This window comes from Aureobasidium subglaciale (genome assembly GCF_000721755.1).
Source record: "Aureobasidium subglaciale EXF-2481 unplaced genomic scaffold scaffold_5, whole genome shotgun sequence".
Taxonomy (NCBI): domain Eukaryota; kingdom Fungi; phylum Ascomycota; class Dothideomycetes; order Dothideales; family Saccotheciaceae; genus Aureobasidium; species Aureobasidium subglaciale.
In genome coordinates this window covers 399,909-425,738 of record NW_013566990.1, presented here as the reverse complement: position 1 = coordinate 425,738, position 25,830 = coordinate 399,909, and the positions used below count along the sequence as shown (strand labels likewise).

Genomic DNA, 25,830 nt, shown 5'->3' with positions numbered 1-25,830 from the left:
AACCGCAACCAACAACTACAACATTTCAAATCAGAGCCAGCCTCTTAGTCTCGCCTTTAATAGACAGAACCGAACGCTTGTTGAGGAACTCTTCATTCAACACTCAGCCATAATTCGTACTCAATATCTAGGCTATCATGACCACTTCTTCACCTTCGAGTCGTGCAAATTCATTCGGAGACGCATCGGCGATGCAGGATTGATAGGACGCACCTCTTATCAAGCTTCAGTTGGCAACAGTCCGGCGTAGCAGACGAATGCACGCACATGGTCGCAAGATTGCAATCGATTCGAATCCAAGACTGCGCGCGATCAATCGACGAAGGAACGCTGACCGCTTCCGCATGTCCTTTTCCACCTGATCGGCCGGCTCGGCGTCTTGCCTGCCGTGTGTTTCGCGATTTGACGGAAGCAACGAGACAACGTGGCAGCCCGCCAACACTTGTTTTGCGATTCCCTTCTCACGAAAGTTGGAAACACTATCCCGAGGGAAGCCGTAGTGTTCATGTCGATTGTCGGCCGCGGCGCTACTCGGATGGTTGAGCTGGCTCGTCTATCGAAGCTCTCGATCCTTACGACGTCAGTGTGGATTGTCCGGTCGTTTTCTTGTGCTAAACAAAGCCCGACCTCGTACCGACTACCTAATCATATGGTAAGTTCAGACAACTGGCAGATGGTTAAACAGACACAGAAACCTTGGAAGTTTAGCTCGTGAGTGCCTTACATGCGCACAGCTAGCACGGCGAGGAAGCGGAGCTTGAAGTTATTGTCGTTCTTGGCCTCGTTCCAGGTTCCTTCAGGTCAGGCAGCCACCCTAAACTTGTACGACAAGCGATTCTGCTCTTGATTACTTTCACGTCTGAAACGTATCACCTGAAGACAAAGTAGAGAGTTGTTAAGATGTCTAAATCTCATAGCATTCATAAGTATGTTTGAATAAGCTCAAAAGCCTATTGCTGGTATTCCCGCCGTCTAAGTTCTCGTGCCGTTCATGCTCCTAGCTGCATAAAAGAAAAAAGTAAAAAAACGCCAAAGTCAACACCTCCTGGGTGGACATGATATCAAACAGAAAATAGAAAACGCCATCATGCTTTTTCAGTCTCTTACTCAATAGCAGAGTAGTCCTGGCTGCCACCGAGGACGGGGTTGACGTTGTCAGAGCTCCACTCGAACTTGAAATCCTGGCCGAGCTCCTTGCGCATGGCAGTCTTGACAGCCTCGAGGACGTTGACGAAGACACCGAAGCTGGCAGGGTTGTTCTCGTCGTTGTCACCACCCTGGAAGACACCGGTGCGGACGAGACAAGTGTTCCAGCCGTACATGTTACCACCGATAATGTCGGAGGCTGGGTTGTCACCAACCATGTAGATGTTCTCTGGGAGTCTCTCCTCGTTGTGAATTTGCTCCATCCAGCTGGCGATGACCTCGTCGGCGTACTTGTATGTAGCCAACTCGGGCTTACCGTAAACAACACGCTCGAGGTCGACACCAGTGAGAGCCTTGTACATAGCCTCGAGACCAATACGGAAGGCACCCTGAGACATGCGAGGGAATGGGTGCTCACTGGGGCACAACAGATCGCCCTGAGAGAAGTAGATGGGAATACGCTGACTGGTGGGGTCTTTGGCGACGGTGCCGAAACGACCGTTCTCCGACTTCAGGAGGTCGATGATGATCTGCATGTCGGTGGCGTAGTCACGCGAGTCGGAGAAGACCATGATGGCGTCGATGTTGATCTTGGAGAAGTCGCGAGGGCGAGAAGTAGCGCGCTCCTCGTCAGTGAAGACACGGAAAGGTGCAATGGTGGGGTCCCAGGCGATAATGTCGTTGGGGACAACGATGTCCTTGAAGCCGTAGGCCTCGGCGACCTCGCGGCACTTGTAACCCTCACCACCGACGACAAGGACGGTGCTGTAGTACTCCGAAAGAGCTCTCATGGGAGTGTGAGATTGGATGAACTGATCGACGCTGACACGGTTGCCGAGGATCTTGGAGAGCTGCTCGCAACGAGGAACCTCGAGCTTACCGGATCCGTTGGTAAGGAAGATGTGAGGGATCTTGATGCCGAGCTCGTTGTCACCGTTGAGGATCTCGAGGGCACGCTTGCCCTCAGGGATCAGACGGTCACCGTGAACGAGGACACCGTCAATGTCGAAAGCAAAGGCCATATTCTTGGCAGCCTTGACCTTCTCGCCAGAGAGGTCCTGAATCTGAGAAGCAAGGATGTCGCGAGTAGGTTGGATTGGGGGCATGCCAGGGCGGCCAGCCTTGGAGTCAGGGTAGTGGACAGAAGACAGACGGGACTGTCTCTTGGAACGGGGGATGGGAAGGGATGCACCAAATGAGTTGCGGGATCCTCTGCGGTCCTTCATTGAAGGAGAGAGGGAGAGCTGGTGCATGTAGGGAGAGGGGTCGGCGATGCTGCTACGGGTAGCAGGGACCTCGACGGATCTGTCGGTGCCAGGCTCCATACCGGGGACAGGCAAGCTGCCACCGAAGCTGGAACCGACAGCTTGGCTGTTGGATCTTTGCTGGGTGGGCTGGGCCTCGACATTGAGATCGGAGTCTTCGAAAGCAGGCATGATGGAGGATGTATGAAGATGTGTGGTGTTCGAGTAGTGTTCGGGATGATAGAGAGGAGGGAAGATAGATATGAGGAGGGTGGGTAGAGATGCTAAGTCAGCAGGAAAGGGAAAGAATGATCGTATGTTTTGCGTCACCAGGAGGGTCCTTGGGTTTACTTATGTATATTTCTGGGTCGGGCCAAATTACGCTGAATCAGAGCCATCGCGAGGGCGATAATGCTCTGACAAGGGGGTATCCACCTGTGGCATCATCGGCCGGTGTCAACAAAAATGTTTCGAATTTTTTCGACTCGGAAGCATTCAGCAATGACGAAGGTTGGAACAAGCTAGAGGACCCTGGTGCCGACACCACGAGGCAGCAGAAGTCCTGGCGCTACCGGCGGCGCCTCTTTTTGAGGTAAAAACGCCCTCTGGCTTGGGGACGTTGACGCCGAAACGCTTGGTGTGAGGCTGAACAAAGTTTAGGGTTTTGTTGACGATTCGAGTCGGGCTCGGCATCGACGTCACAGGCCTCGAGAAATTCCAGAGATTGGTGCACGGTGAGCACCGTGGTGGATACCGAGCTCCCCAACGACTGTTTGGAGTCCCCTGACCGCCATGGAAAATTGTTGTATGACGTTTGTCTCGTCTTTGCTCGGAGCGAGGTCGTGGCAGGATGTCGGCCGAACAGGTAGCTAGTAAATAATACCTCATGGCCGAGGATTGAGGAGTGGTCTTCCTTTCAACATTTTTTTGCATATCGTGCATCCTGTTCAGTCCCATATCACCAAACAATACACAACATATCAATCGTCAACATGTCTGCCGGACTCACTCGTACTCTCAACAACGGTGTCAAGATCCCTGGTAAATAATCCTGAACTGCTGCGTGGAATTGAGCTCGAGTCGCTGACTATGAAATGCAGCCGTTGGCTTCGGTACCTTCGCCAACGAGGGCTCCAAGGGCGAGTCTTACAAGGCTGCTCTACACGCACTGAAGACTGGCTACAGACATCTCGACTGTGCCTGGTTTTACCAAAACGAGGACGAGGTCGGTGCTGCCGTCCGCGACTTCCTCAAGGAGAACTCAAGCGTCAAGCGTGAGGACATCTTCGTCTGCACAAAGGTCTGGAACCACCTTCACGAGCCCGAGGAGGTCAAGTGGTCTTTCCAGAGCTCCCTCGATAACCTCGGCCTGGACTACATTGATCTGTTCCTTGTCCACTGGCCCATCGCTGCCGAGAAGGACGACAAGCACATGCCCAAGCTGAACGAGAAGGGCCAATACATCATCAAGGAGGAGTTGACCAAGAACCCTGAGCCTACCTGGAGAGCTATGGAGGAGATCTACTCATCTGGCAAGGCCAAGGCCATTGGTGTTTCCAACTGGACCATCGATGGCTTGAAGCAGCTCATGACCTTCGCCAAGGTCAAGCCTACTGTCAACCAGATCGAAATCCACCCTTTCCTGCCCAACACCGAGCTGGTCGACTACTGTTTCTCTCAGGACATCATGCCTGCCGCATACTCACCTTTGGGCTCGCAAAATCAGGTCCCCAACACCGGTGAGAAGGTCAACACCAACCCCGTTCTCAACGAGATCGCCGAGAAGGGTGGCAACTCTCTCGCTCAAGTCTTGATTGCTTGGGGCCTGAGAAGAGGCTACGTTGTGCTGCCCAAGAGCTCCACTCCTTCAAGAATCGACAGCAACTTCAAGAGCATTGATCTTACCGATGCCGACTTCGAGGCTGTCAACAAGGTTGCCGAGGGCCGCCACACTCGTTTCGTGAACATGAAGGATACCTTCGGCTACGATGTCTGGTAAGTGTACTGACACACACTTTGATGATCTTTCTTTCTAACCTGCGCTACAGGCCCCAGGAGTCCTCGTAAGCGATTCGATTGACACAATGACGAACGATCGATCAAAGCCGACTCGAATTTTCGACGTCCTGGTGACGGAAGGCGGAGTTTCATTGGCGAGCACAACAAAAGTTTGTTTGGCCTCTGGCGATCGGTAGCTGGTCCTACCAAAGACCGGCGATGCGGAGAGATGTTTTCACGAAAGAGTTACTTATTGTCGATACCAATACGATTTCACGTTTTCTTTTCTAGCATTAGGCTCAACCCTGTTTGTTGACTTGCCATTGATGGATTTCTGGCAATTTTTTTCTCAACCATCAGCATCCAGCAACCGCAGATCGTTTCGGTCGACGCTGTGACTTGCTCGAAGCTCTCTCAACATGACTCGCGTAGCTGTGACAGCATCAACTGAGCATGCTCTTGAGTTTCAGGATTATTCAATCGTCGAATCCGTGCAGACATGTAACAAGCCTTGTGGAAGTGATATCTGAACCTCTACGCTGGTATCGTAGAAACTAGACTGGCATTTACATGCTCGAGAATGCTACGGTGATTGTGCAGCTCCCTGCACGATCGACAATATGCCAAGCCGATGTCGCATCATCGACGTATCTTTCGCCGTGTGTTTGGCACGAGTTCTTCTGCTACGAAAGAGGATCAAAAGCAATCACCATTCTTGTACAAGCTGTGCTTGGACCCATGTTCAGTGAACGAAATGCGGCCTGACAAGTCTTCTCGTCGCCGAGGTACATTATTGTACGTAGAAAAGCGAGGCTGCTTGAAAGTTTTGATAGAGTCAATGGCTAGCTTGAAAAGGGCCAAAATGCTGCCTGAGTCTCAGGCCGAATTAAACCCAGGCACGCCTGTTGACAAGAAAGCAAGACAGCCAAGTGTAATTTTGTACAAGAAGAGATAGATATGCATGAATGTCGTGGGAAATCAAGTCATGACATATTTTGGGCCCTCACCGCCCTAATCAGGAATGTCAGCATATGAATCAGGTACAGTTGAGGAACGCTTCTTACCTGAGGTGTTCTCCACGTAATGTCCTGGTCAGGAACCTTAATATCACAAGTCTTACAGTGTACGCAGCTAGAGTCGGGTTAGCAACGTGCACGTACGATAGCCAGGTCAGACTCACTTTTGGGAGTTGATCTGGAATCTCACACCGAGCGGTTTGCTCTCGTCCTCAATGTATTCATACACGCCGGCCGGGCAGAACCTGTTCTCGACACCCTGGTATTTTGGATACTCAAGCTCGGCGTGCTTGTCCCAATCCTCCACGTGCAGATGGCAAGGCTGATCCTCCTCGTGATTTGTGCCAGTCCTGCTGACACTGGTCAAGATGTCGAAACTGATCTTGCCATCTGGCTTGGGATATTCGATCTTCGGACAGTCCGCAGCAAGCTTAGTAGCTCCGTGATCGGTACCAGCGTGCTTGATTGTCCATGGTACTCTACCCTTAAGAAGATATGCTTCGAGGCCAGAATACATAATGCCGCCGTAGAGCTTCAGGGGAGAGTGGAACGAAGGTCGCATATTGCGAACCTCCTTGAGCTCTTTCCAGATGGAAGATGAACGTAGCTTATCCTCGTAGTCGTACAGGAATACGGGACTAGAGTCATCTGCATCGCGCAGCGCAGAGAAGGCTGCTTCAGCTGCAAGCATACCCGAACGCATGGCAGTGTGAGTGCCTTTGATCTTGGGAACGTTGAGGAAGCCAGCAGTGTCGCCGATCAGAGCACCGCCAGGAAATGCGCACTTTGGAATGGATTGGAAGCCACCCTCATTCAGTGTACGTGCGCCATAGGAAATGCACTTTCCACCCTCCAGATACTTCTTGTACATGGGATGATGCTTCATCTTCTGAAACTCACCATAAGGAGCCAGCCAAGGGTTGGGATAATCCAGTCCAACGACCAGACCAATACTGACTAAGTTGTCACCGAAATGATACATCCAACCACCACCGTAGGTATCGGCAGGTAGAGGATAGCCCAAGGAATGAACGACCAAACCCTTTTCGAATTTTGCAGGATCAATCTCCCATACTTCTTTAATACCAAGACCATAGGTTTGAGGCTGACTGTCCCTCCTCAAGTCGAACTTCTTTGTGACTTGTTTGGTTAGACTACCGTGACAGCCCTCGGCGAGTAGAGTGACACGAGCATGGAACTCCATACCACGCTCAAAGGAATCCTTGGGCTTGCCATTGCGACCGATGCCCAGATCGTTTGTGGCGACACCTTTGACTGAACCATCGGCATTGTAAAGCACTTCGGAAGCGGCAAATCCAGGGTAAATCTCGACACCAATTTCTTCTGCTCTTTCTCCTAACCATTTTGTGAATTGATTCAAGGAGATGATGTAATTTCCATGGTTGTTCATCTGGGGTGGAGCGGGGATGGGCAGTGCGTAAGACTTGGTGAGGAAGCGCATGCGGTCTGTCGTGGCGGCTGTGACATGTTCGTAGCGGTTGGGGTTCTCAGGCGAGTTCCAATCGGGCAGCAACTCATCCAGGGCGGACGGCTCTACAACATTGCCGGACACAATGTGATCACCCAACTCTCCGGCCTTTTCGAGTAGAAGAACGCGGAAGTCCTCGTTACCGGCGTCATTGGCAAGTTGCTTCAGACGAATAGCAGCACTGAGACCAGCAGGGCCACCTCCGACTATGCACACATCAACCTGGTCGCTTTCTCTTTCGATGTCGGCAGGGTTGAATGAGTCATCGTGCGTGGCAAGACGTCTGCGTGATGTGATGGAAAAAGGACGGCGCTGTCCCGCGCGGAAAATGGCCGGACGGGCAGATGCTGTTGTGTTGTGTCGAAGGGGGGCGAAGGAAGTAGCAGTGATGGGTCGGAGGGATGAAGGTCGGAATAGGCGAGCATCCTGAACTAGTGCTCGACCTAGAGTAGTGGCGGAGGGGAGATGACTGACGGAGGGCATGGCTGTGGTGGACAGAAGGAAAGTAGACACCAGAAATTGCAGATTAGATGCTTGAAGATGAGCTTCCCTACCGCCGTCTTTGTCGACAAAAGCTGAGGAGAGCCTCGGCTGAGCGCACGGCGAGTTCGGACAAGAATTACCCTCCTGTCGATGATGAGCATTCGAAAAACGACCGCTGACCTCGGCGCATGTGATTGGCTGCCTCGGATCCACGCCGGCCGCCGGCACGGTCACCCTGTCTGAGCACAAGGCAGACGCACGGACGTAGCAGAGCGAGGGAAAGCGCCACGGGCATGCTTGTTCTTGGCGTGATGAGTGTGTGAGTTATCGCCCTCCACCAACGCCCGCTACTCCTCCGACTGTTCTCTATCCACCATCTCTTTCACCACTTTGCGCCATCACCCGACTTGCTTGTTTCGGATCTGGTTCTTCGTCTTTAGTCCTCTATCATCTTCATCATGGGCGACGTGTCTTCGACCCGGCTCTATCTGGGAAATCTCCCGCGCAATGGTACGCTTCTGCTCGTGTAGCTGGCCTGAGCATTGAGGATCTGGACACCTGCTGGACTCCTTCACCTCTGCGCTTGCTCGCCCTGGATATTCGCATCCCGCTAACCGGATTCGTGCTCTAGCCACAAAGGCCGACGTCGAGAACCACTTCGCCAGCCATGGAACTGGTGAGATCACCGAGATCAAGCTCATGAACGGCTTCGGCTTCGTCGAGTACAAAGACGCCATGGACGCGCGCGACGTCGTTCCCGGTGAGTCTCTCGTCTCTTGTACGCATCCGCCCTCTTGCCTCTTTGTCTTCGCTAACTCGCCCTCTGGGTAGCATTCCGTACGTCTACCCAGCTTCGGCTGCTCCTCCGACCTTGCCCGCCCGCCCTTACACTGACCCTTCCTTAGATGGTTCCGACTTCATGGGTGAGCGCCTTGTCGTGCAATTTGCTCGCGGCTCCACCCGTCCTCGCGAGTATGGTCACCCCGAGCAGCGCGCTCCTCCTCGCCCGCGCCGCACTGTCCACCGCATGTCCATCACTGGCCTTCCTTTCGAGACCAGCTGGCAGGTTAGCAATCTCCCTTCGATTCATCTTTCCATTTATCTGGCCCTGTCTCATCATCCTTGTCGTTCTTCCTGATTTTGCCGGTGTTGGATCATCTTTCATCTTGCTTTGGACTTGCTGCCTTGTTACCACATCTTGGACCCGGACTCACGTTGGCCCTATAGGATCTGAAGGACTTCGCTCGCCAGCCTGGTCTTGACGTTGTCTACTCCGAAGTTGGACGCGAACGCGATGGCAGCGGCAACGGAAAAGGGTGAGTTTGGCTAGTCTTGTCTGTAAAGTGTGTTGCATTAATCACCCATCTTAGTTTCGTCGAGTATGAGACCGCTGCCGACCTGGTTTCCGCCGTAGAGAAGTTGGACGGACAGGAGTTTAAGGGAGCCACTGTCCGTTGCATTTCTGATGTAAGTGTTTGCGCATACGACTGGCGCGCCTCTCTCTAATGCTGCAATCCAGACCCAGTCAGAGATTCCTCGCATGCCACCACCACCTCCCCGCGATTCTCGCTACCGCTCGCGCTCACCTCCTCCTCGCCGTGGCGGCGGTGGCGGCTATGGTGCACCTCCCATGGATGATTACTATGCAGATCGCCGAGGTCCTCCTCGTGGTGCTGGCGGCTACAGCCCTCGTCGCGACGACAGCTACCGTCGTAGAAGCCCCCCACCTCGCTACTACGATGATCGCAGAGACCCATACCCCCGCTCTCCCCCTCCTCGTGCCCGTGGACCCCCTGTCGACGAGTACGCACCACCCAGAAGCCGCGCTTACCCCGCCGATGATGGCTACGGCGCTCCACCTCCGGCTCGCCGCTATGAAGCCGACCCCTACGCCAATGGTCACGGAAGAGAGCCCAGAGAGCCTAGAGAGCCCAGGGAGCCTAGAGAGCCTTACGGTCGTCCTCCCAGCCCTCCTCCCAGACGTGAGCGTGGCTACGATGCGGGCTATGACCGTAGACCTTACTGGTGATTATCCTCTTCTCCTTTCTTACCCCACGAAGACAAGCCAGCCTGTCTTGCTTTCGTTTCAAAGAACCCTTTACTCACTCTTGCACAAGATTTACAACGATTTGTTCAACCAACCGTCGCCACACCTCACAAAGACAAGCTTCGTGCTCAACGGAAGGTCAGTGGCAGCGTGTACAGTGGACAGATTGCCAAGAAAGCACGAATTGAATATCAGGCCGGAGCAGACAGTTGAATAAAGCTGGCTAAAGTGAGTCGGCTGTTTCATTGCAAACGCTGCTAGTATGTAACAGTATCAAATTCTTAGCCTGAATGTCGTCAAAGACGGATGACCAAATTGAATGATTATGTTTATAAATCTCGCTGGTCCCACGCGTTGGCGGTCTGAATGACTCGAACATGGCCTTATGCAATCGTTATATTTGTGTGGTCCAAGGATAGGCATGTCTACGAGCTAGGCGAAATCATGTCGCTCTCGTTCTCGATGGGAAGCACGCGGACGATTCTTTCAACAGGCAGTTCTCCTCCTTTCACTCTGACCTCGACTTTATAATCTCCCAGATGTCCAATCTTGTCGGATTCGGCAGGTGCTTGCGATGTCAGGCTGACAAACTTGAGGTCTTCAGCAGCCAGAACAATTCGTGATGCTTCTTGATTGTCTCCAAGGAGATGTTTGATCCTGCTAGCAACGTCGGCAGTAGAAATCGATCCGAAGAGTGGTGTCGCGAAATCATTTGGAGCTGGTGGGGGAGCAGTCTGAGCAGCGAGGAGGTCAGCAGCAGCGCTCGAGAAGCCTCGCTGGGCCTTCGCCGGGTTTGGTGTCTCGATTGCAGGAGTGGGAGCTTTCTGAGATCTTCGTCGGAACTCCATGACTGGGGGAAGGAGCATGGAGAGTAGTTCGATTGAGCGCTTGGGCTGTTGCGATACCAGTCAGCACAAATGTTGGATTTCAGCAGGTATACGGCATTGGAACTTACCGCCAACTTCTCCACTTCAACGGTGCGAGTAGGTGAGCGCAGAGACTGTGGCTCGACTGTCTTGACCACGGCCGGGTCAGGCACGCCGAACTGGAAGTCTCGCTCGGCGGTGATGTTCTTTGCCTTCATCTCTTTCAATTGCACGCTCGTCACGTATTCGGCGCTTCTTGTCGGGAAGAACTCGTTGCGCATGCGTCCGATCGATATGGGGACGTAGGAGCCCTTGCGACCAAAAGTTGGTACATCCTTGGTGAGGCGTACTGTGACGGTAGTAGGCAAGTTGGCGATCTTCTTCTTGCCGCGAACCTGTTGTCCACTACGCCATTCTTGCAGACCTAGGCTGCTGATGCGTCGTAGGCATGACGTGCATTGTGGTAAGAGCGATGATCGTATGTTCAAAGACATGGTGAGGTGTTGTCTTTGTATCGTAATGTTTTTCTGAACGCCGTCTACAAATGTTGTCGCCAACTTGATTCGGCCTTGGCGTACTTTGCTAACTAAATACCAACATTGCCCGCCATCTTCTGGCCGTCATGCCGAATTACTAGCATAGCAATTCTACCGTATTTCTAACCTTACACTCGAGTGGACTCAACATACTTGCACATTCTGGCTTTGGTTGTTTCACTGAATTCTCTCTCTGTTCGACTTTGTGGTACTGAGGATTGTCGGAATTGAGCGTTGTTCATCTGAGTGCCCGATAGATTGAATGAGGTCCTTACTGGCGTCAATTGATGACAGTAGCTTCAGTATAGAAGAAACCAGTGAGTGCGTTATAACAATCTAGAGGGTGAACCTCTCATTCAGCAAGATCTGCATAGCTACAATTGTAGTGATGTACAAATCTTATACCATAGCAGCGTAAGCATAGAAACGTCCCGTCCTAAGCTCTAATGGCGTCCTCTTGACTCACGGAAGGACTCCCTCGAGGCACATAATTAGCTTGGCGTTGACTCGGCTGAACAATGAGGGCGATGATCCCAAGCAAACGACAAGATATGTAGGTATGAGCCTTGTGCCCAATCACAGCTTCTCCGCTGGAGTGGCATCATTGGCTTCATCACTGCCTACATGCACAAGTTTGCCGACGACCAAGTACTTCTCCGAGAACCTCTCCTCCCAGCCTCTTAGAGCTTCCATCTCCTCGTCACCCAAGTCCGACAGAGTGTCGAGCGGTCCGTTCAGATCTTTGGTCAACATATCTTCGTCGAAGCTGCCACAGGCCAAGCCCCTACTCGCGTCGCGTCCAGCGAAGTTGGCATAAGGGCCTCCTGGGCCGTAGAAGTTACGTCCAGGTGTCACATCGAACACTCTGCCGCGAACTGCGAGATAGACGGGCATATTGTTGCGGCCGTTGTAAGGCTCGAGATCGGGAGGAGTGAAGGTCTTAAAGACTGTCGGTGCTGGTGGAGTCGGTAGGGTGAGTGCTGTCTTGGGACTGAGGCGGTAGTATGCCAGGATCATCAAGAGAGCAATGAGAATAAGATTGATGGGTGTTGCGATAGTTGCACTGCGCTCTCAGCGTTCGTTCTTGGAGCCCATCGAGACGACATACCCATCTGTTGCCGCGGCCGATGATACTTATTGAATCAGTGACATGCGTAGAGAGCAACAGAGTAGCACTTACCATCCGCCATGATTACGGTCCTGTCTGATTTGGATTTTTCAAACACTCAGAGTGGTCTCCCTGCACCGTTGAGAAAGACGCGAGGAGAGCGTCACTGAGCTCACTGACTGTGACTGACACGAGACTGATGATTGCGGGGGAAGCTAGCTTCCAGGGCTTTGTTCACTTTTGTCGATATTCCCTCGTCCTCTCTTCTGGGTATAGCCATGCACAGCCACTGCTGCTATGACCATGGACTTCATAGAGTATGATAGCTGATGGTATGCCTATGCTCTTCGAAGATCATGGTATTTGAATATTCTGCAGGACTTTGGCTAGCCTGCAAGTGGATACTGTGTACTGACCGCTGACTCCTGCTTACTGCCAGAGCATGCCAGAGCTGGAGAGGACTTAGACCCTACATCTGATCGGTGAGGACGAAACGGAAGTCCAAACTGAGCTCGTGTGTCAGGGCGACCATGACTATGCCTGGAACTCACCCTGTCTCTATGGCCTAAGAATCACACGTTGATTCCATAGCTACATCGCGCCGACGAACTCATTACCAAACAACGAGATCCTTCCTCAACTCACCCGCGATCAGGGCTTTGCTCGATATTAACAATCGCGACCAATATCGCTAATTTTATCTAGCCACATAAGCGCATGTGGTGCCGCCCTTGGTGTGGAGTATCTGGTCTTGATCGCTCGAGCCATGATCGAAAGCGTTGTGTAAGTTCTGCAATGCAGCTTACATTCCAATCAGGACCTTTGACACATGCTCAAGTGCGCGTGCTGATGCACTGGCTCAAACACGCAGAGTCGGATTGGAGGTCGAACACGTTCCGTTCATCTGAGAAATCGGTCAAAGCTGAAACGCGCCGTAAGGTGAAACACGAAGCTCCTGCATGACATGTTCCTTTGGCGGTTGTCGGGTGTTTATTTGCCATTTAGCAAGCTTTCCCATTAGATCCTCGTGGTGGTGAACGGAAGATTGACAACTTGCTGCTGACCTTGCTCGTGTCTCTCACGCCTTGTTGTTCTTGCTGTTGTTTCTGTTTACCTGCTTGTCCTTCTCTCGCACACCACTGGCAAGTCGACTTCCACTTTCTATCCTGCACACCAAAAGTAAGTCATGTTCCTCATCATGCTTTAGTTGAGTACGCGCGTAGTGCGCTACATTCCTGCTGTGCCCACAGGATTGATGATGGAGCCCAAATATTGTTGGGGGTGGATCGATTTTGTAAAAGCGCGTCTCATAGCTCGTCTTTGGATATATCCATCCAGGTCACGGTATGCTACAAGTCTTGCACGTGTGGCCAGCCCGACACAACACGCAGTAGCTTTGCAATACACCATTTTCTGAAGAAAAAAACCACTCGAGATCTTCACTGACCCGAACCAGTTATCAAGGCAGGACACATACCCTCAACTCTCGATGAGATCCGCAACGCCAACAGATATTCGGGACCCGAAGAGGAATTTCGACAACCCATATGATGCACGATTTGGTGTACAAGTTTCGATCACAGGAGGCGACAAGCCCAAAAAGTCGACCTTGGCCGAACGAGCCGCCAGATTTGGACGTCACGCATTTGGGAGCCGTTCTGCATCTGCCGGATCCAACTTTGAGTCTCAACGACCATCTCTGCCAGGGCATTATACTGCGATGAAGAATGCCTCGGGCTTGTCTCGAGAAGGATCCAGACTCAGCGCCAGCGCCAGCACAAGCTCACTGGTTTCACAACGCTCAAAAACAAGGAGCATGCGCGACTCAGTGGCATCGAGCATCTACGACGAACCCGAGACAACAGATCCTGCACCTCCGTTGAAGATCGCCAAAAAGGCCATAGTGCCACAGCTACCACCTATCTGTTCCGAGAGCGACTTGTCGTCCCTGCACACTGCGACTGGACGTCACTCAACGGATAGCAACGACTCTACGAGGACCGTCACCCAGCCGAGACTCGAGCCATCCAGGAGCCACTTCAGTTGGACGACATATGCAGAGACAGAGCGCAGCATTTCACCGACCTCGTCTTACATTGGAGACACAAGTATCGCACAGGAGCCAGACAGCCGCTTTAGTTGGACGACGACAAGCACCGACACGAACTATCAACAAGACACACCGCCCTTAAGCCCAACCCCCACGCCACCCGGCTCGATCATGTCGCGGCGCCGCCCTGTACCTGGCAGGGAGACAGGTCTTCCTCCAAAGAGGCACGACAGCATGGGCGATGTGCAAGACTTACATGAAACGAGATACGACAAAGTGCTGCCCCAGCCACCGAAGACAAGACAAGAGCGCGATCACGTGGATGAGCTAATGTCGCGCTTGGAATCATTAGAGCTGCAAAAACAGAACATGCAGAAACTCTTCAAAGACCTGGAAAAGATAGAATCAGCTAGTCCAATTGAGGTGTCTGAAAGAATGCGACGAGAGAATCGCAGAAAAATGGGCGAAGTGCAGACTAGGCAAGACGAGGTACAGAGGGAGTTATTCGAGGTTGGAAGACTACTCAGCAGAGCCAGGGCAAAGGCTGAAGAGGCGAATGGAAGTACAGGATTGTGGCTTCGTCGTGTTACAGATTGAAGGAAGCATCCAAGGCGGTGCGGGACACCAGACTCCTACCAGTGTTGTCATTTGCAGTGAGTGTTGATCACAGGACAGTCCTTGGTCAAGTAGAGATTGATTGAAGGGGACTAATCGCAATTTTTGATTGCCACGACTTACACTCACCAGTACTTTCCTGCTTCTCTCGGAGCTGGTGAGGGCGAACTCGATTCAAAGTTTCGAGCAGTCGCCAGACTGACTGCATGGATTAAGGACTGATAAACAGGGCGAGGCGCGAAACGAGTCTCCCGTGGAGTGGAGCGGCAGTCGAGCAGGGAGCAGAAAGACGAGGCGAACAGGTGACAGTAGTGGTGAATTCTCGAATTTTGAATAACAAAGGGGTATGTGTCGAGCCTTGCAACGCCTGAAATGGATAGGTTTACTTCTTTCCGCTCTTCTTGATGCCCTGGCCGCCAGTGTTCAAGGGGCCCTTGCCGCCGGCCTTCTTGGCCATCTCCTCGCGGGCCTTCTTGTCTGATGTCGAAGTCAGTCGCGATAAGCGACATGCACGGGGGAGACGGGAGTGACATACCAGCAGCCTGCTTGGCCTTGAAGGCAACGTCGTCCTCATCTTCGTCCTTGGCAGCCTTCTTGGGCTTCTTGTCTAGATGGAGAGCATGGTCAGAATGGGCGAGATTGCGCGGGTGGTTGGTGGGTCGGGGCGGGCATAGTACGCACTGTGAATAGGCTTTGTGCCATCTATAATCATGTCAGCAAGCATGTCAAGTGAGCGACGGGGCAGTACTTACTTCCCATACCTGAAGGCATGGTTGCGGTTGTGTGTGTGGTTGGTGGGATGAGGGATGTTGTCGAAGAGGAAAAAGAACAATGGAAGATGATGATAGTTATTGCGGGGTGTAGAGAGGTGCGGCATCAAGGGTTCTTTGGAACGCGTTGAGAAGTTGAGAACGTGGGTGGATGGATCGTGACGGGCAGGTGTCGAGGGAAATGGAGAAGTCGACTTTGCCATGACCCATGATCCATCATCAATCTCACCCTCACCCGACATTCAACACACAAAGACTGGCCGCTCACCGCCCGTCTCCTCCAAATGCCGCCGGTCTCGTCGTCGACCGACCACCTGCCTCCCCACCAACCTGCCGCGCGCCAACGCCCAAAGTCGCCAGATCGTGTCCTCGCAGAGGCCGAAGCACAATGGCTGTTCAGCGAGCAGGAGCTGATGCACACGCCCTCGGTGCAGCATGGCATGGCCCCCGAGAAGGAAAAGGACATACGCGCAAAGGGCGTCAACTTCATCCGTCAGGTGGGCATCATGCTCAAGCTGCCCGAGCTCACCCTCTCCACGGCCGCCATCTTCTTCAATCGCTTCCTCATGCGCGTGAGCCTGGTCGACCGCCCTAACCAGAAGGCTCTGCACCATTACACCCTCGGCGCCACTGCCCTCTTTCTGGCTACAAAGGTCGAGGAATCTTGTCGCAAGATGAAGGATTTGGTCGTCGCCTGTTGCCGCGTCGCGCAGAAGAACCCAAATCTGCTGATTGACGAGCAAAGCAAGGACTTCTGGAAGTGGCGCGATACCATCTTGCTCAACGAAGACGTCCTGCTCGAGATGCTGTGCTTCGATCTCACCATCGAGCCTCCACACAAACAGCTCTACGAAATGCTCAAATATTATCAAGTTCACCACAACAAACAGTTGCGCAATGCCGCCTGGGCCTTCGTCACCGACAGCAACATCACTCAGCTCTGTCTGCTGTGCTCGAGCCATACCATCGCTGCTGCTGCCCTTTACTCCGCCGCTCGCTACTGTGGCGTCTCTTTTCCAGATTCATCCGACGGTCGTCCGTGGTGGCACGTTCAGCACGTCTCACTCGATGATGTCCTAAAGGCTTGCAATTACATGGCTGCGAATTACGAACACGTCCCAATCAAACCTGGTCATGAGGGAGCCCAAACTATCTATGTACGTTTCGATGGCCAAGATTCCGATTGGGATGCCACGAGGCTGAGTAGTAAACAGGCCATCACCAGTCCCTCCGCTCCCGCATTACACCAGGACGCCGCCGCTCTCCACATCACAAAGACACATCAGCTTGATCTGCCCCCTGACGATAGAGCCGTCAAGAAGAGACGCACCTCCGAATCTGGTACTGCTACTTCGATTCATGCACATGCCTCGCGCACAGTCGAGAGTCACGGTAGCGAAGAAGGCGAGGTCGAGGGTTAGCCATCTCATATCATATCATGACTTTACTGAATCTGCAATTGAGCGAAGGCGTTACGGGATGTGGTCCTGTACTGGGGTTGGGGCCTTGCATAGCGGACATTGTACTTAGGGTTTCTTTTTATCATCCTCACTCGCGACGTGATACCCTTGATATATTATTATGACTGGTGCCACAATTTATTCCAAACTGTCACATGGGATCGCCTGTAAATCTTGCTTATGTAAGCCGTGCATCTAATCTTTTTTACTCCAAGACTCTTTCATAATTAATTGCTGTATGCACCCGGAACGTCACGCGCGTTGATGTACATGGCTGACGACAAGATGGAGTCATCCAGAAGCGTACAGTGAGCACGTCTATATGGTTTGAACGTCGTGCTTCCTGACTGACCACATCGTGCCCAGTCCTTTGAGTCTCTTCGCTATAGCCAAGGCGGAGGGCAGACCACTCTTTGGTGAGTAGATGGTTATAAACATGCAATCTTGAACCAAGCTCATATAGTCTCGAGTCTCGGGTCCTATGGTTCGGTAAGAACAGACAACGTTAGGACCTTCTGCTATGAACTGACAGTCGTCGCTCTGCACAGCTACAGTAAACTTCCCTTTAGATTGCTGGTTCAAGACTACAAAGTTGATCTCACGTATACCCCAATGATTCTGGCACACGAGTAGGTACCATGATCACGTCCAAGGTTCCTTTCAATTTCGTTTGATTTCCTTGCCTCCATGCAAACTAGAGCAACGCTTTCCAGGTGCTCATTCTTGCCTCGCAGATTCATTCGTCACCCTGTTGCACGCTCCTCAGATTTCAGTACACATCAAAACGAGGGCCCGGTCATTGCTCAGTTTGCCTCCAACGATCCAGTCGAGTTTGGGCGAGCCGCAGAGATGATCGGTCCGTGGGTCAATGGTGTTGACTTGAATTGCGGTTGTCCGCAGTCATGGGCAATGAAGGAAGGAATTGGGTGCAGCATGATGGGAAATCCAGAAAAGGTCGCCGCCATGATCAAAGAGGCAAAGCAAAGGATTGGGGCTGGCAAAACTGTATCATGCAAGATACGTATCCATCCCGATTTGAGGTATCATCGACCATCACTTATCCTGGGTTTTCCGCTGACCTGTTCCACAGCGAGACCGTCAGGTTCATCAAGATCGTGGAAGCGGCAGGTGTAGATTATATCACCATCCATGGTCGCTTACGCAACCAACGATCATCAACGCCGCCTAACTTTGAGGCAATCAAAATGCTCAGGACTCAAACCACATTACCGGTACTGGCGAACGGCGACGTATACACACTGGAAGACGCTCTTCGGATAACCAAGGAGACAGGTGTAGACGGTGTCATGGCAGCTCGAGGTCTTCTGGAGAATCCTACCTTGTTTGCCGGCTACGACAAGACGCCCATCGAGGCTGTGTCTCAATTCATACACTATGCTGTACAAGGTGGCATGAGACATGAGCTCGTGGTGCATCATCTTACTGAGATGATGGGTTCATCAACTACAAAGAGGGAAAGGGGCGGTCTGGCAGTCTGTAATGATATGGTAGATGTGATAGATTGGCTGGATAATAGGTGCAAACTGGAGAGGCCTATGGTATAGGACCGTACTCGAGCTCACTTCTGAAGGGCTACGTACAAGGCTTCCAGGAATCAACTGAGATTGGAAACACCGAGGACACAAACATATCGTCTTCCCTCGAGAGATACCTACCCACATCTTTCCATCGTCTTATCTTGCGATCCTGCTTTGACATGTCCAGATCCCAACAAATCGGTACTTGTGTCAGGGCAACTTTTGGAGCCAGGCCTAAAGTGTGTGACATGACTCTTGGAAACCATTCGAGAAGTTGAACCGCGCAGCATGCACCCAGTCATGAGCTCCTGGCAGCGCTGTGATCAGTCCTACGATATCTTGTTCTGTGGAAACTCCACACAGCGACCAGTGGTTGGAACCGCATGTTGTTTATTCTATAGATTGCTGTCGCTTGTATTTGATGTACCTCGGATCGTCGACCTGCACGACAATCTCGTCGGCTCGGCCCGTTGACATGGTCTCCGACATGACGATGCCATTCATCAAGGTTGAATGATTAGTTTTTTTCTGTCTTGTCGCGGCAGGGGATAAACACGAAAGCCTCCGGTTTCTTCGGCATTGTATCTTCTTAGGCTTTGCAAATGTCGAGATACGCTTACCAATGTACCCGGTCACTACTTAACAAGAAAGCCCTGTCCTTTCCGTTGAGCAACTTTGTCCTATTCTAGATGCCACTTCGTTACCATGTCTGCTCCCATATCACAGTCCCTCTTTCTCAGACTGCCTCCGGAATTGAGGCTTGACATTTACAGACAGCTTCTGATACACAATCCGCACTGTGCCCCTGCGAACTCTAAGCCTACCTTCCTTCCCACCTCGATAGACTACCACGGCGGTCATCATACAGCGATAGAACACCCAGAGCCCGACGCTGTCGCTCTTTGCATACGTGCTGAGGATCCGGCCCACTACAAGTTGCGCGCGGCCAAACATGTGCGTAGTGCCTTCATAGTCCGCTCAGGCGGGTTGCGCCCTGGGTGTGTTCCGACGACATACTTCTGTGTGAGCAATACAGGCATCCACACAGCCATACTACGAGCGAACGCGCAAATCCACGCCGAAGCGTGCCAAGTGTTGTACTCGAACCATGTCTTCGACTTTGACATGCACATAGAAGCCCTTGTGGCCTTTCTCGCCGACTTGACACCATTCGCATGCAGCTGCATACGATCACTACGTCTGGTCAAGCGTGCACTGCCCTATGAGAAAGAGTACTCGAAAGCAGAATGGGCCACTGCCATGGAGTGGCTCGGAAGACTTCGCAGTCTGAAGTCGTTGACGCTTGGCATCGTTGCTGGAAGACCGGGTCAGGATGGATGGGAGACTGTTCCCGCCTTGAGATCGGCGGACTTCGATGTCCTCAAGGGTACCGAGGGCATGGAGTGGATAGAAGAGCTCCTTGCGATCAATGGCCTGGACAACATTGAAGTCGAAGCAATCGTCGTGCACTGCCCGTTTCCCAGAAGCGCAGCAATGGCACGTTATATCCAGTTTTCCGCCAGTGTTGATGATGGATCGTTTGCGGTATGGTTGAAGGACAACATGGCATAGAGGATCTGAGACCTGCACAAAAGCTATACGTTTGGGATAGACAAGTAGTTTCGAATCTCTGGGAGTGCATCAAAGTAACCAAGTGTTGGGAGAGCTTCTCACAGTGAACAAAATCTGAACAAGTTACTTTTGGTTTGTGAGTAGTGTGAAACCTGAGCATTATACGAAACGAACAAGGGATTGAGAAGCTGAAACTTTGTGTGCCCATTCCCGTACAGCTTGAAGTGCTCCGGACGCCAGAAGAGGAAACGTAAGCCGTGGTAGCAGCTTATACCTTGACCCAAAGCGACAAAACACTCTTTGCGTAGGCTGTGATCTCGTTGGAACCGATCTTCGAGTCTCCGTACAGACGGTCGACAAAGCTGATGGGGACTTCAGCAACCTTGAAGCCCATTGCCTTGGCTCTGACCATCATCTCCATCTGGAAGCTGTAACCCTTGCTCTCGGTTTTGCGAATGATCTCCTGAAGCACTGATTTCTTGTAGAGTCTGAAACTGCCAGTCAAGTCGCTGACACCCGGTCTGAGCAGAGTGTCGGCGAACAAGTTGGCACCTCTGCTGATGATCTTTCTCTTCAGGTCCCAGCCGTAAACACCGCCATCGCCAGCATAACGAGTTCCCGTGACGATGTCGTAGTCGGCGCCGTTCTCGCTCTGTTTCTTGATCATGCGAGGGATGAACTTGGGATGGTGGCTGAAGTCGGCGTCCATGATGATGACAAAATTGCCAGTGACATACTGCAGGCCGTGGACATAAGCGGTACCGAGACCCAGCTTGCCAGCTCGTGGTTGCAGCTTGATGCGTTCCGAAGAGTAGGCCTTGATGAGCTGTTTGGCGATTTCCTGTGTACCATCAGGCGAGGCGTCGTCGATAATGATGAGTTCCCAGTCCAGGTTGCTATGGCTCACTATCAGTATCACATGTTGGTCTGAGCTGGAGTTTCAAGGAGAGCGTCACTTTTCGGTGAAGGTCCTGTTCAGTAACCAGGCGATGATGGGAAGATTACGTCGCTCATTGTAGGTCGGAAGCAATACCGAGTACTTGTTGCGGACAGCCATGTCGATCGATTGTATAAGGTGGTGTTGACTGTGTAGGGAGAAAGGGGAAACAGTCGCGCCATCTGGAGCTTGACAACTGCTGCCAGCTGTTGCGGAGTCAAGCGCAGGGTTACCCCCTCGACACCAATTCACGAAGATGCAATGTCACATACTCCGTTGCTCAGCTCACTACACACCCGTACCAGTCTATATCCTAGTGTTTGGACATCAGACCCATCAGAGACCGAGATCGTTGAGCGGACTGGCTGTCACTAAAGGTTTCTTTGTACTAGGGAGAAACTAGACGAGTTATTTGAGCGGACTTGTAAAAACACATGACATGAGATGTATGCAGTGAATGAAACGATGCAATTGAGTCATTGGAATATCTACTCTTTCTTCTGCTGTTGCTTCCGTTTTTGCTTGCTTGCCTTTTCTGCAAGGAGTTGGTCTAGATATGTTCCGGATCTTTTCTTGCTTGGCCTCGCGTCATCATCATCGTCTTCTGATAATGGCTCAGTCTTCGAACCCTTTTGTGAAGTGGTGGCAGCGGTTCGAGAGGCAGGTCGAGCGGCCGCCTTTCTCTTCAATGCAGAGTTAGAGGCGACCATGGTGGCTCTGCCCTCGTCGTCCTCATCGTCTTCGTCGGCGTTAAGCTGATCTGGAGCGGATGGCTGCGAGGGAAGCGGCTTCTGAGCTGGCTGGGGTTTGGAAGTGGCCCTGTGGCCTCTAGCGGCCTTCTTGCCTAGTAACTGCTCCAGCAGCCTGTCATTGTTGGCACCGGATCTCTTCCTGAGCAGAGGGTCTTGATCGGTGTCGGGGGCGGTGGCGCCAAGTCCAAGGCTAGACGCTCTCAGTCCATCTCTTTCTATGGCAGAGGAAGCGACAATGCTCACAGCTCTGGTGTGGATTTGAACAGTTCCTCATCTTCCTTCAACAAGTCTTGATGGGTCTTGTGGTGCGCCGCGTCTTCAGTGGATTTTGTCGGCAGCCATGACTGGACCAGACGCTGACTGCGGGCAAGAGCGACATTCGCGCGGTTGAAGATGACATCAGCATCGCTGGGCGTGCTATCCTTGACCATGGTCGATGAGTTTTGAGTGACACACAGCGAGTAAACAATTAATAGGCTCGGTGATGGTTTGCGGGCTGCGGGCTGCGGAAGGCTGAAGCGGTAACTACCAATGTCGGCTAACATCGGGGGTCTCAAAGGCTTGGCGTGAAGATTGTCGGGAGAGAGAGTTGTATCTGCCTCTTCGCTGAGCCTTGGTCGACTGCACGAAAGCTCCATACCCGTCCTCTCCCCTCTACAAATCCGCCATGTTCAAGCTCGCCCGCAGCAGGCAGGTTGCCTCTGCGCTCAAGGCCGTCAAGGTTGGTCTTTCCCGCTCTGTTCTCCACGCAGGAGCCCCTCGCGACTGACACGGTCAACACAGGATGCGCCTGTCATGCAACAGAGACGTAACCTCTCCATCCACGAGTACCGCTCCGCTAAGCTCCTCGAGTCCTACGGCATTGGTGTCCCCAAGGGTGATGTCGCCCACTCGGCTGCCGAGGCCGAGCAGGTCGCCAAGAGCATTTGTATGCTGAACCCAACCCCGATAGCACAAACACGTGGCTCCGGTACTGATTCTTTCTAGCTGGCGACGACATGGTCATCAAGGCCCAGGTTCTTGCCGGAGGTAGAGGCAAGGGTCACTTCGACAACGGTTTCAAGGGTGGTGTCAGAGTCGTCTACTCGCCCAAGGAGGCTTCGATCCTCGCAAATGAGATGATTGGACACAAGCTCATCACAAAGCAGACTGGCGAGAAGGGCCGCATCTGCAACTCCGTCTACCTTGTCGAGCGCAAGTTTGCCCGTCGCGAGTTCTACCTCGCCGTGCTCATGGACAGAGCCAGCCAGGGCCCCGTCATTGTCGCTTCATCCCAGGGCGGTATGGACATTGAGGCTGTCGCCAAGGAGAACCCCGAAGCCATCATTACCACAAAGGTCGACATCCACCAGGGCGTTACCGATGACATGGCCAAGACCATCGCTACCCAGCTCGGTTTCTCCCCTCAGTGCATCGACGACGCTGCCTCGACCATCCAGAAGCTGTACAAGGTCTTCATGGAGAAGGACGCTACCCAGATTGAGATCAACCCCCTGTCCGAGACTTCGGACCACCAGGTCCTCTGCATGGACGCCAAGCTCAACTTTGACGACAACGCCGAGTTCAGACAGAAGCAGGTCTTCGAATGGCGCGACACCACTCAAGAGGACGCCGACGAGGTCAAGGCTGCCGAATCTGGCCTGAACTTCATCAAGCTCGACGGCGACATTGGCTGCCTCGTCAACGGTGCTGGTCTCGCCATGGCCACCATGGACATTATCAAGCTCAACGGAGGTCAACCCGCAAACTTCCTCGATGTTGGTGGTGGTGCCACCCCTGCCGCCATCAGAAGTGCCTTCGAGCTCATTACTAGCGACCCCAAGGTTACTGCCATCTTTGTCAACATTTTCGGTGGTATTGTGCGTTGCGACGCCATTGCTACTGGTCTCATCCAGGTCGTGCAGTCCATGAACCTCAGAATTCCCATCATCGCCCGTCTCCAGGGTACCAACGGAGAAGCTGCCCACAAGCTCATCAACGAGAGTGGCTTGAAGATTTTCAGCATTGATGACCTCCAGAACGCTGCCGAGAAGGCTGTCCAGTTCTCAAAGGTTGTCAAGATGGGTAAGTCACTCCTCCTCTCTTCCATTATCCAAATTCTGACTTGCTTTCTACAGCCCGTGACATCGATGTTGGTGTCGAGTTCTCTCTCGGTATTTAAAGGGCAGATATTGTGGCTTTGTAGTGGGCGGATTGTTCCCTTTGGGCGTTTAATTTGCAGACAGTCAATCACCGTCGATTGTATATACCTAGCGCTTTTCTCTCTGTCAGTGTGGAATCAAAGGACCGTTTCTTTTTCGTCGTCACGTATGCTTTCTTCTGCTTCGTTTGTCCTCTTCCGCTCTATAGCCGACACTCGGGATGCGTTGAACGGGATCAAGCGCGCATGGCAAAAATCGTCTACACAATCAATTGCACTGTCATATCCTATGCTGGCTACGTAAGATCCTACTTGCATTCAGCAGCACCCTGATGACCCCCTGACAAGCTTGCGCTTCGTGTCTCCAGATTATCTAACAAACTAAATCGCTAACTTGCGGGACCTCTGCCACGACTGAAGACACAAAGCGCTGTTCGGAACGCTGAGGCTTGAGAGGCCGTACAAGACTGCCGAAGGAGCCGATCCAGTGCCGAAGAACACACCCGTCTTCTCCCCGCAAAGAGATTCCCAAGTTCAAGTAGCTACCTTTAGCCATGGCTAGGATGGCGATGTATCTTTTCAGTCCCAGTTCCTACTCTGCTTGCCCGTATCTCTTAGTCTACGACTGATCCGCGTCACACTCCCATCGCCATGGCCAGCTTCATTCAAAAGGGTGCCAAAAACATCCTGTCCAAACAACCCAACGACGTCGTCTTCTTGTCAGCCCTGCGAACTCCCGTCACACGCGCAAAGAAAGGAGGGTTCAAAGATGCCTACGACCACGAACTACTCGCCCATGTGCTCAAGGCGACACTCGAGGCCAATCCCAACTTAGACCCCGCAAAGATCCAGGATGTCCAAATAGGCACCGTACTCTCAGAGCTTGGTGGTAGCAAGGCTGGCAGAATGGCTTCCTTGCACGTGGGAGTTCCGGAGACGGCATCCTTCCAGACTGTCAATAGAGCATGCTCCAGTGGCCTTGCTGCCATCACTGGCATTGCTCATTCTATTGCTGTTGGCGCTATCGACATAGGTATCGCTGGTGGTATGGAGAGCATGACAAGAAACTATGGTAGCCGTGCAATTCCTACTCAACTCTGGGACGAGCTCAAGAACACATCCGTCAAAGACGCCAAAGACTGCATCATGTCTATGGGTCTTACCGCTGAAAACGTAGCCGAGCGATACGGAGTCTCGAGGGCTGATCAAGATGCCTTCGCCGCCAACTCGCATCAAAAGGCAGCCAAAGCACAAAGAGATGGACTTTTCGACAAGGAGATCGTGCCAGTCAAGACAAAAACGCGCCCCAACCCAGAGACACCTGAGAACACCGAGGAAATCACTGTCAGCAAGGACGACGGCATTCGACCCAAGAGCACGCCCGAGAGTCTCCAAGCAATGAAGCCTGCTTTCAAGCCTGATGGTGCCTCCACAGCAGGAAACAGCAGTCAGGTTTCTGACGGTGCTGCAGCAACGTTGATGATGAGGAGAAGCACAGCCATGCAACTCGGACTCGAGAAGAACATCATCGGCAAGTGGGCGGGTACCCAAGTCGTTGGTTGCAAGCCTGATGAGATGGGCATCGGTCCTGCTATCGCTATACCCAAGCTTCTGGAGTACACTGGCATCTCCACAGCCGAGGTGGGCATCTGGGAGATCAACGAGGCATTTGCCAGTCAAGCCATACACTGTATTAGAACTCTCGGCATCTCAGAAGACAAGGTGAACCCTAAGGGAGGTGCTATTGCCCTCGGCCATCCACTAGGCGCCACTGGAGCCAGACAACTCGCCACTCTGCTGCCGGAGATGGAAAGACAAGGCCAGGAGATTGGTGTTATATCAATGTGCATTGGAACTGGTATGGGCATGGCAAGCTTGATTGTAAGAGAATGAACAAGTAGGCATTGGTGGTAAAATATAGAAGAGTCATACTTGGGTGTCTGTACGTACACCCCGCTTACCAGCATAGTGTCTGTGCCTTGCGACAATTCCTCTGGTCGTTCTTGTTTTCCTTATTGCAGTCCCAACATCAATTTAGGTACAGCTACGCTTGAAGTTCGCCA

General features: G+C 52.5%; 15 protein-coding genes across 15 annotated transcripts; 8 read left to right on the top strand and 7 right to left on the bottom strand.

Annotated features, from left to right (window-relative positions):
- Positions 1–823: 823 nt before the first annotated feature.
- AUEXF2481DRAFT_590092 (uncharacterized protein) lies at positions 824–2,982 on the bottom strand. The gene has a single exon (XM_013490583.1). The coding sequence runs from the start codon at positions 2,580–2,582 to the stop codon at positions 1,104–1,106; it is 1,479 nt and encodes a 492-aa protein (XP_013346037.1). The 5' UTR covers positions 2,583–2,982; the 3' UTR covers positions 824–1,103.
- A 248-nt stretch (positions 2,983–3,230) lies between these two features.
- On the top strand, positions 3,231–4,544 carry AUEXF2481DRAFT_37849 (uncharacterized protein). The gene is made up of 3 exons (XM_013490421.1): positions 3,231–3,431; positions 3,491–4,385; positions 4,439–4,544. Exons 1-3 carry the CDS (start codon positions 3,383–3,385, stop codon positions 4,455–4,457), a joined length of 963 nt encoding a protein of 320 aa, XP_013345875.1. The 5' UTR covers positions 3,231–3,382; the 3' UTR covers positions 4,458–4,544.
- Positions 4,545–5,366: 822 nt separating this feature from the next.
- On the bottom strand, positions 5,367–7,671 carry AUEXF2481DRAFT_46379 (uncharacterized protein; the record flags this gene model as incomplete). Its single annotated transcript, XM_013490478.1, has 4 exons — positions 5,367–5,399; positions 5,453–5,519; positions 5,569–7,240; positions 7,557–7,671. The coding sequence occupies 4 exons, from the start codon at positions 7,669–7,671 to the stop codon at positions 5,367–5,369; spliced, it is 1,887 nt and encodes a 628-aa protein (XP_013345932.1).
- A 610-nt stretch (positions 7,672–8,281) lies between these two features.
- On the top strand, positions 8,282–9,413 carry AUEXF2481DRAFT_37847 (uncharacterized protein). Its single transcript, XM_013490420.1, has 4 exons — positions 8,282–8,442; positions 8,604–8,692; positions 8,747–8,843; positions 8,896–9,413. Exons 1-4 carry the CDS (start codon positions 8,296–8,298, stop codon positions 9,403–9,405), a joined length of 843 nt encoding a protein of 280 aa, XP_013345874.1. The 5' UTR covers positions 8,282–8,295; the 3' UTR covers positions 9,406–9,413.
- Positions 9,414–9,848: 435 nt separating this feature from the next.
- AUEXF2481DRAFT_27582 (uncharacterized protein) lies at positions 9,849–10,783 on the bottom strand (the record flags this gene model as incomplete). Its single annotated transcript, XM_013490331.1, has 2 exons — positions 9,849–10,316; positions 10,379–10,783. 2 exons carry the CDS (start codon positions 10,781–10,783, stop codon positions 9,849–9,851), a joined length of 873 nt encoding a protein of 290 aa, XP_013345785.1.
- Positions 10,784–11,401: 618 nt separating this feature from the next.
- On the bottom strand, positions 11,402–12,015 carry AUEXF2481DRAFT_27581 (uncharacterized protein; the record flags this gene model as incomplete). The annotated part of the gene is made up of 3 exons (XM_013490330.1): positions 11,402–11,888; positions 11,934–11,958; positions 12,006–12,015. 3 exons carry the CDS (start codon positions 12,013–12,015, stop codon positions 11,402–11,404), a joined length of 522 nt encoding a protein of 173 aa, XP_013345784.1.
- A 1,002-nt stretch (positions 12,016–13,017) lies between these two features.
- On the top strand, positions 13,018–14,809 carry AUEXF2481DRAFT_591600 (uncharacterized protein). The gene is made up of 3 exons (XM_013490582.1): positions 13,018–13,112; positions 13,398–14,636; positions 14,731–14,809. The coding sequence occupies exon 2, from the start codon at positions 13,423–13,425 to the stop codon at positions 14,578–14,580; it is 1,158 nt and encodes a 385-aa protein (XP_013346036.1). The 5' UTR covers positions 13,018–13,112; positions 13,398–13,422; the 3' UTR covers positions 14,581–14,636; positions 14,731–14,809.
- A 171-nt stretch (positions 14,810–14,980) lies between these two features.
- On the bottom strand, positions 14,981–15,369 carry AUEXF2481DRAFT_3149 (uncharacterized protein; the record flags this gene model as incomplete). The annotated part of the gene is made up of 4 exons (XM_013490220.1): positions 14,981–15,075; positions 15,134–15,205; positions 15,280–15,300; positions 15,351–15,369. The coding sequence occupies 4 exons, from the start codon at positions 15,367–15,369 to the stop codon at positions 14,981–14,983; spliced, it is 207 nt and encodes a 68-aa protein (XP_013345674.1).
- A 97-nt stretch (positions 15,370–15,466) lies between these two features.
- On the top strand, positions 15,467–16,994 carry AUEXF2481DRAFT_106337 (uncharacterized protein). Its single transcript, XM_013490581.1, has 2 exons — positions 15,467–16,525; positions 16,583–16,994. The coding sequence occupies exons 1-2, from the start codon at positions 15,653–15,655 to the stop codon at positions 16,787–16,789; spliced, it is 1,080 nt and encodes a 359-aa protein (XP_013346035.1). The 5' UTR covers positions 15,467–15,652; the 3' UTR covers positions 16,790–16,994.
- Positions 16,995–17,377: 383 nt separating this feature from the next.
- AUEXF2481DRAFT_63661 (uncharacterized protein) lies at positions 17,378–18,393 on the top strand (the record flags this gene model as incomplete). Its single annotated transcript, XM_013490511.1, has 3 exons — positions 17,378–17,457; positions 17,563–17,868; positions 17,919–18,393. Coding segments are annotated over 3 exons (861 nt in total), but the record flags the coding sequence as incomplete, so codon positions are not given.
- A 678-nt stretch (positions 18,394–19,071) lies between these two features.
- AUEXF2481DRAFT_27577 (uncharacterized protein) lies at positions 19,072–19,938 on the top strand (the record flags this gene model as incomplete). The annotated part of the gene is made up of 1 exon (XM_013490329.1): positions 19,072–19,938. One exon carries the CDS (start codon positions 19,072–19,074, stop codon positions 19,936–19,938), a length of 867 nt encoding a protein of 288 aa, XP_013345783.1.
- Positions 19,939–20,206: 268 nt separating this feature from the next.
- AUEXF2481DRAFT_27576 (glycosyltransferase family 2 protein) lies at positions 20,207–20,995 on the bottom strand (the record flags this gene model as incomplete). The annotated part of the gene is made up of 2 exons (XM_013490328.1): positions 20,207–20,834; positions 20,895–20,995. The coding sequence occupies 2 exons, from the start codon at positions 20,993–20,995 to the stop codon at positions 20,207–20,209; spliced, it is 729 nt and encodes a 242-aa protein (XP_013345782.1).
- A 368-nt stretch (positions 20,996–21,363) lies between these two features.
- On the bottom strand, positions 21,364–22,058 carry AUEXF2481DRAFT_27575 (uncharacterized protein; the record flags this gene model as incomplete). The annotated part of the gene is made up of 2 exons (XM_013490327.1): positions 21,364–21,817; positions 21,871–22,058. The coding sequence occupies 2 exons, from the start codon at positions 22,056–22,058 to the stop codon at positions 21,364–21,366; spliced, it is 642 nt and encodes a 213-aa protein (XP_013345781.1).
- A 231-nt stretch (positions 22,059–22,289) lies between these two features.
- Positions 22,290–23,859, top strand: AUEXF2481DRAFT_37838 (uncharacterized protein). Its single transcript, XM_013490419.1, has 4 exons — positions 22,290–22,348; positions 22,411–22,555; positions 22,615–23,691; positions 23,745–23,859. Exons 1-4 carry the CDS (start codon positions 22,295–22,297, stop codon positions 23,786–23,788), a joined length of 1,320 nt encoding a protein of 439 aa, XP_013345873.1. The 5' UTR covers positions 22,290–22,294; the 3' UTR covers positions 23,789–23,859.
- Positions 23,860–24,418: 559 nt separating this feature from the next.
- On the top strand, positions 24,419–25,660 carry AUEXF2481DRAFT_3142 (uncharacterized protein; the record flags this gene model as incomplete). Its single annotated transcript, XM_013490219.1, has 1 exon — positions 24,419–25,660. One exon carries the CDS (start codon positions 24,419–24,421, stop codon positions 25,658–25,660), a length of 1,242 nt encoding a protein of 413 aa, XP_013345673.1.
- Positions 25,661–25,830: the final 170 nt, after the last annotated feature.

Bases quoted from the DNA above. Each gene is read 5' to 3' on its own strand.
- AUEXF2481DRAFT_590092 (XM_013490583.1), bottom strand. From the start codon at position 2,582: ATGCCTGCTTTCGAAGACTCCGATCTCAATGTCGAGGCCCAGCCCACC.
- AUEXF2481DRAFT_37849 (XM_013490421.1), top strand. From the start codon at position 3,383: ATGTCTGCCGGACTCACTCGTACTCTCAACAACGGTGTCAAGATCCCT. The intron at 3,432-3,490 runs GTAAATAATCCT...TATGAAATGCAG, and splicing joins CAACGGTGTCAAGATCCCTG to CCGTTGGCTTCGGTACCTTC.
- AUEXF2481DRAFT_37847 (XM_013490420.1), top strand. From the start codon at position 8,296: ATGGGTGAGCGCCTTGTCGTGCAATTTGCTCGCGGCTCCACCCGTCCT. The intron at 8,693-8,746 runs GTGAGTTTGGCT...CACCCATCTTAG, and splicing joins GGCAGCGGCAACGGAAAAGG to TTTCGTCGAGTATGAGACCG. The intron at 8,844-8,895 runs GTAAGTGTTTGC...GCTGCAATCCAG, and splicing joins CTGTCCGTTGCATTTCTGAT to ACCCAGTCAGAGATTCCTCG.
- AUEXF2481DRAFT_591600 (XM_013490582.1), top strand. From the start codon at position 13,423: ATGAGATCCGCAACGCCAACAGATATTCGGGACCCGAAGAGGAATTTC.
- AUEXF2481DRAFT_106337 (XM_013490581.1), top strand. From the start codon at position 15,653: ATGCCGCCGGTCTCGTCGTCGACCGACCACCTGCCTCCCCACCAACCT. The intron at 16,526-16,582 runs GTACGTTTCGAT...AGTAGTAAACAG, and splicing joins AGGGAGCCCAAACTATCTAT to GCCATCACCAGTCCCTCCGC.
- AUEXF2481DRAFT_37838 (XM_013490419.1), top strand. From the start codon at position 22,295: ATGTTCAAGCTCGCCCGCAGCAGGCAGGTTGCCTCTGCGCTCAAGGCC. The intron at 22,556-22,614 runs GTATGCTGAACC...GATTCTTTCTAG, and splicing joins GCAGGTCGCCAAGAGCATTT to CTGGCGACGACATGGTCATC. The intron at 23,692-23,744 runs GTAAGTCACTCC...TGCTTTCTACAG, and splicing joins CTCAAAGGTTGTCAAGATGG to CCCGTGACATCGATGTTGGT.